Raw genomic sequence first — 6,000 nt, 5'->3', positions numbered from 1 at the left:
CGCCGCTAAAGCCCCAGTACAATACCGGGCCCTGCCCGTCGCTGTCAGCGCCACCTCTCCGCGGTGACTGACAGGTGCTGGGGGCCTCCCTCCCCGTCAGCCTCCATGTGCGGGATTAGCCTGAGCCCAGCCAACAAGCTGGATGGGGCCCCGGGAAAGCGGAACATTCGGGGGACAGGGCCTCAGCATCATCCCACTCCTGTCACCGGCCATGACACTGGCAGGTGGCTCTGGAACACAGCCTGCGTTCCCAGGAGGCTCTGCTCCAGGAGGAAAGGCAGGGTCCTCCAGGGAGGGGTGATGGGGACCCCCCGCACGCTGACCCCAGCACAGCATGACTCGGAAGGGATTTCCCCATGGTGACGGATGGGCGGCCACCCCAGGCGCATCAGGGGCATCATGGGCAGGGCACGCTTCCGGAAAACACCCTCTTTATTTGTGCCCTGGAAACGCCAGTGAACTCAGACGTGGGCAGCCCGCGGGGGGTTTCTGAGCAAGTCGTCATCATCTGGCATGGGCGGGGGTGCAAGATGCAGGCCTGGGCCATCCCTGCAGGGTGCTCGGCGGTTGGTCCAGATGCACTGGGCAGGGGCGAGGCTCACCCGGGCTCAGCCTCCAGCATCCTGCCTGCCGAGGATGGGGGTCAGCATGGGGTGGCCCCACGTCCCCACACCCGCCCGCACACAGGGACTCTCGGGGGACAGAGGATAAACCAGCCAAGGGGTGGCCCTGCCCCACCAGGTCGTGCATAACTGTTAGAAACACCCTGAAATGATAAAGCTCATCAGAGGCAGCCCTGTCCGGGAGCTGTGGAGGAGCCAGTGCCCTGGGTGCCCCAGGAGAGGCTCTGGGCCTGGCCCACTGCCCACTGATCCTCTGCCGTGGCTTGGCCCCTCATGCCCACCTGTGGGCATCCCGTGGGTGCTCACTGCTCTGTCCACAGTCCCCCGGGGCCTCGGGACCCCAACCCAGGAGGGGCCGACGGCCAGGGGTTGCCCCTCTCAGGCTGACAGGCGGAAAGGCCCCAACCACAGGCATCCCCCTGGCTGGGGTCAGGTAGGGACTTGCTTATTTCCTCCTAGATGAGTCTCAGGACAAACATCACACCCCGGGGCTTCTGGCAGCCCACTCAGCCTGGCTTTGCAAAGTCTAACAGAACCAGACTGCGGGCGGCTCTGAGCACAAGTCTGCGTCTCCACCTTCTGGGCAAGAGAGAAAGGAGCTGGGCTGTTCTGAGCGGGGCAGGTGGTAGGGAGGCCCACTAAGCATTCCACACCCTGAATCCCCAACCCCCCTGCCCCCAGGACAGGCGCTACGGGGTGACCCCGGCCTCCAGACACCGCCTGTACATGAGGAGCAGCAGCAACCCGGCTGGGGTCTGGAGTGCCCTGTGAGGGGTGGGGCCCTCTCGGCAGGTGCAGCTTCTCCTGCACCTGGAGAGCAATTCACAGTGGCACCCTACTCCCCTTAAACATAGGACCTACCCGGCATGCGTACCTGGCTCTGAGCCTCTGCTGAGCCTGGCCGTGGGGGCAGAGGTCATGCTGAGCACCCTGGGTCTAGGGATGGCCGCTTAGCCTCAGCAGCCGGTCACGGTGGGGTCCAGGCCCGAGCGCTTGGAGATGCGCAGCTTGGCCACCTCCTCGGCACAGGTTGGGTGGATGCCCACCGTCCGCATCACGTGCTGGTAGGAGGCCCCACACCTGCACGCCGGGGACAGGGGATTCGGGGGACGAGTCAGTGCAGGGAGGCGTGTTCCAGTCCCCCCCGCCTCCATCCTCAGGTGGTAGCACACGGGGGAGAGTTGGGAGGTCACGGTCTCCTCACCGTCCCCCAGCCCTGGCCCCCATCCTCTCTTCTCCAGCTGGCAGCCAGGAACACCTGCCAACACCTATGCTGGCCCCGCCCCACCTCCCTTGGAGCAAACACCCCGAGCCTGCAGCAGCCAGGCAGCCCCACCTTGGGGCCCACCTCCCACCTGCCTGGCCTCCTGCTGCCCCCAGCCCACCAGGCACAGGCCCACTCGCCCTCCTCTCTGAGTTCAGCCCCCTCCCTCTGCTTCACCCCAGCCCTCCTGCCTCTGACAGCCCCTCACCAGCTGCCCGGCCTCTTCACACCCAGAAACCCATCCCCACCAGAGCTTCCGCAGCATGGGCCCCGGGGCCCCGCCATGCACAGCTTGCAGCTGGGACCGGCCCCACAGGACACGTACCCCCCGGGAGGCCCTCCCAGCACACTTGATGCCGAGGCCCTGCTCCTGACTGACTGGGCACTCAGCCCCCAACCCTCATTCTGAGCAGAGAAGACCCACTGTGCCCCTCAGGCCTGGCTGGGGACATGAGCCTGTTCCCCCCGGTTGGCTCGGCCAGAGATGGACATGGCCACCTTTCAGGTGACCGACCGGACCCATCCCATTGGGCAGACACTCTCTGAAAACATGACCACGAGTGACCCTGATGTGGCAGACTTCCGACAGCGGTGCCGCTGACTTTCGGGGGACCCCAGCCTGAGTGTCACGTAACGGCCCACATTCCTATGGACTTACTTGATCCCCAGAGCAAATCCTTGAGTAACTTCGCCAGCATTGGGGCCAAGGAAGTGCAGGCCCAGCACCAGCTGTGGGGGCTCCCGCAGACACACCATCTGAAAGGCACACGGTCAGCAGGGGCGTGCGCGGCCGTGGGGGCTCTCTCTCATCCCGGCCAGGCCCACGGGGATGCTCACCTTTATGTAACACTGGGACGCATCCCGTTCAGGCACCACGAACTCCAGTGGTTTATAATACGCGTGATAAACCTGGGTGACAAGACACGGATTCCTGGGTCAGCGGCTGCAGCAAAATAAGTCCCGGGGGCATTTTACAGCTCGACAGGCTGTGGGCACAGTGGGGGGGTGGGCCGGAACTGCCCGCTCAGCCCGCAGGTTGTGGTCTGGGGCAAGGACAAGGCTCGGCTGGCCTCGGAGGCACCCCTCTCCTCCCGGCACGGCAGCCTGCAGACAGACGCTCTCCCACCAGGCCCAAGACCCCCAAGAACTACAGCAGCGGAACGGGTGCCAGACTGGCTACCCTCTGACTTGCCCCAGAGCCCGAGGCTCAGTGCAGGCACGGGCACCGCCCAGGAGCACAGCCCAGGTGGACGCTGCAGAGAATGGACGGGGCGACCGCGGGCAGTGGAAGGGGGGCCCGGCCGCCCATCTGGCCTCCCTCGGGCACCTCGGTGCTTGCCGGGCCCTCACTCGAGCCAGGGGCGGGGCAGGCGCGGCCCCCACCGGAGCTGCTGGACAAAGGCTTTCAGCGCCTGAGAAGGGCCGATAGCGCATTCGGGGCTGCGGCCGAGTAAAAAATGAGCAGAGCCCTCACATGTGCTGCACAGCCATTATTAATTAATGCAGCTTCAGAGAATATTGTTCTAACGAAGACAGAATTGAAAAGAAAACAAACAAAGGGCATTTGGCCATTCAACATTGTGAAACATAAAACAACATCACGGAATGCCATGGACACATGTCCCAGGGCACTTGTGATGAATCGAACAAAAACAGCAAATAAAGTGCCGTTGATGGAGGGAACCGGGGCGCAGGGATGCAGGGCAGGCACTGGAGCCCGGGGCGCTCATTCCCAAAGGGCCCCCCGCTGCTCTGGTGGCCACGTGGGTCCGGTTTCTCCCAGCCCGCCTGCAAGCTGCCACAGCACCCACAGCCCACCAGGCTACCTGGGGCACACGCTGTGGCCAAAGCAGACCCCAGAGAAACCCCCATCTGATGACAAACCCCTCCCTCCGGGGTGGGTGCCTGGGTCTGGGCTGACAGAGGCCCATGAGGACCAGACTCGTGGAGTAGGCACAGGGCCAGGCGGGGGCAGAAGGGCAGGGGTGGAGGTGAGCAGAGGTCGGAGGGCAGGAGGAGCCTTTCAGGTCAAGGCAGACATGCACCCCCCTGAGGTGGGCCGCAGCCCAAAGGCCCCGTCATTCCCGGGGCTGCCTGCCAGCACCGCCAGCCCATCACAGCCATCGTTCCGGGCCCCCACGCCCCGCCCTGCTAAGCTGCAGGCCCCAGGAAGCAGAACGCCAACACTCCCGCTTGCCGCGGGCCTCTGTGGGGGGCGGCCATGATGGGGTGGAGGGCCACACAGGCCTGTGTCCTGGCAGCCCCCTCCCTGGGGCCCTGACTCACCTCCACACGCTCCTCTCCATGGCGAGCCACGGCCTCCTCCTCTGACAGCCCCACACAGCCATACTCCAGCGGTGTGAAGACCGTCGTGGGGACCTGGAGGGTGGACCGGGATTGAAGACCCCACTGGGGTACACCGAGAGCGGTAGTTGCAGGCTAGTCCCTGGACAGGCAACCCCCTCTCTTGTTCCCGGGCTGCACCTCACACACAGTTGCACACGCACACGCACATGCTTGCACGCACAGACACACGTGCACCCCCAGAACGAGCTGCAGCTCCCGCAGGCTGCAAGTGGCATCTGAAGAGGAGGGGCACTCACGTTGTCATAGTCCATCAGGTCTGAGGACCGACTGCAGAGCCGCTGGGCTAAGAGCCTCCCGGCCATGATAGCCGTGGGCGTCAGCTCTGGCCGTCCCTGGGAGGTGGGAGCACGGGGTTACTTCAGCTTGACCCTCAGTGGGGGTACCGCCTTCCCAGTGGGGCGTCTCCCCCAGACGCATTTTGCCTCTACTTGTTCCCGCATGCTCCCCTCTGTCCTGCTTGGGGGGAGACAGCTGTGGTCACGGCCCCTTCCCTGGAAAAGGGGGTGAGCCGCTAACAAGCCTGGCCACACCGCCCATACCCACTTGTGACTTCTCTCAGGACCCCTTCTTCACGTCAGTGCCTTTGCAGAGCTGCCCCCACAACAAAGCTCAAAAGGGACCCAGCCACCATTTACCCATTCGCACTAACGGATTCGGGCTAAGACGGGCCCTGGGAGCAGCAGTGGGCTCCGACACGCAGCTTGTCTGGCACGTCAAGCCCATTACCGAGCCCAGATCGGACGCCGTTTCATGGAGGCCTCTGCCCCAAGGTGTGTCCTGCCGGGGAGCAGGGGGTGGCACAGCCCCCGTGTCCCCACACGCATCGGCCTGGGGCTGGCTGCCAATCACCCCTGCAGCAGCAGGAAATGCAGATGTTGTTTGACATTCCAGAAATGAATGGAGATCGGCAGCGATAAAGCCGTGTAGGCAGCCCGTGCATTCCACCGGCCTGACTAACGGGGACACAGCCCACACGGCACACGAGGTCTCCCTGAACCACGGCCTCCCCTCGCCAGACCCCTGGGGGTTAACGCTTCTTGCTGCTCAGAGTGACCTTTCTGAGGGAGCAGGCTGAGTGTTTTAAGACACAGCACTGCCCAGCTAAGCGGCCAGGTCCCCAGGGCAGTGAGCAAGCATGAAGCCTCGTCCACACCAATGGGTCGACTAGGTGGCCAGATGACCCAGCGGGGGGAGCGGCTGGAGCTCTGACGCACCCAGCGGGCTGTCCCCGTGGTCGCGACACAGGGGGCTGTTTCCCACACAGCATCTCATGAGCCTGGGTTCATGGGGGGGCTCGAGGCTCAAGCGACAGCCAACTGGCTCCCATCTGAGCGCTGGCCACGGCGGGGGCGGCCCCTCTGGTACAATGGGGACACCGGGGCCAGGCTGTAGTGCAGGACAGACTGTCTCCAGATGAGCAGGCTGGCCCTTCGGGAACAAAGGGAGGCCCAGCCGTGCATGGCCTCCCCACGCCCCCCCCCCACCGTCTCCACGTGTGTGCCAGGCTCTCTGGAAGCCCCCCACCTATCACAAGCTGCAGCGGAGGCTGGGGAGGCGGAGGGAGGGGCCGTCCCACAGCATGGATGACGACCGCCACCTTTCTGACCCCCACACTGAGCATCTCCTGACACCTGAAATAGCTCATTTGCTTGTCATCTGTGACTGTGACAGAACATCACCTCCATGAGGGCTGGGACTTCTGTCTGTTCCTGCAGTGACCCCAGAACCCAGAAAAGTGCCTGGTGC

At 64.3% G+C, this 6,000-nt stretch overlaps 1 protein-coding gene across 2 annotated transcripts in view; it reads right to left on the bottom strand.

Moving 5' to 3' along the window:
* Positions 1 to 1,579: 1,579 nt before the first annotated feature.
* Positions 1,580 to 6,000, bottom strand: part of TXNRD2 (thioredoxin reductase 2) — a 33,771-nt gene continuing 29,350 nt past the window's right edge. For both annotated transcript variants that reach the window (XM_065889951.1, XM_065889952.1), the window contains exons 13-17: positions 4,491 to 4,586; positions 4,174 to 4,266; positions 2,725 to 2,796; positions 2,546 to 2,643; positions 1,580 to 1,703 (exon numbers count right to left, since the gene is read on the bottom strand). In XM_065889951.1, the coding sequence (XP_065746023.1) occupies positions 1,580 to 1,703; positions 2,546 to 2,643; positions 2,725 to 2,796; positions 4,174 to 4,266; positions 4,491 to 4,586 (483 nt within the window). The remainder of the gene's footprint in view (positions 1,704 to 2,545; positions 2,644 to 2,724; positions 2,797 to 4,173; positions 4,267 to 4,490; positions 4,587 to 6,000) is intronic.

The sequence above is a fragment of the Phocoena phocoena genome, chromosome 13, assembly GCF_963924675.1.
Source record: "Phocoena phocoena chromosome 13, mPhoPho1.1, whole genome shotgun sequence".
Taxonomy (NCBI): domain Eukaryota; kingdom Metazoa; phylum Chordata; class Mammalia; order Artiodactyla; family Phocoenidae; genus Phocoena; species Phocoena phocoena.
This window is presented reverse-complemented; position numbering and strand designations above follow the sequence as displayed.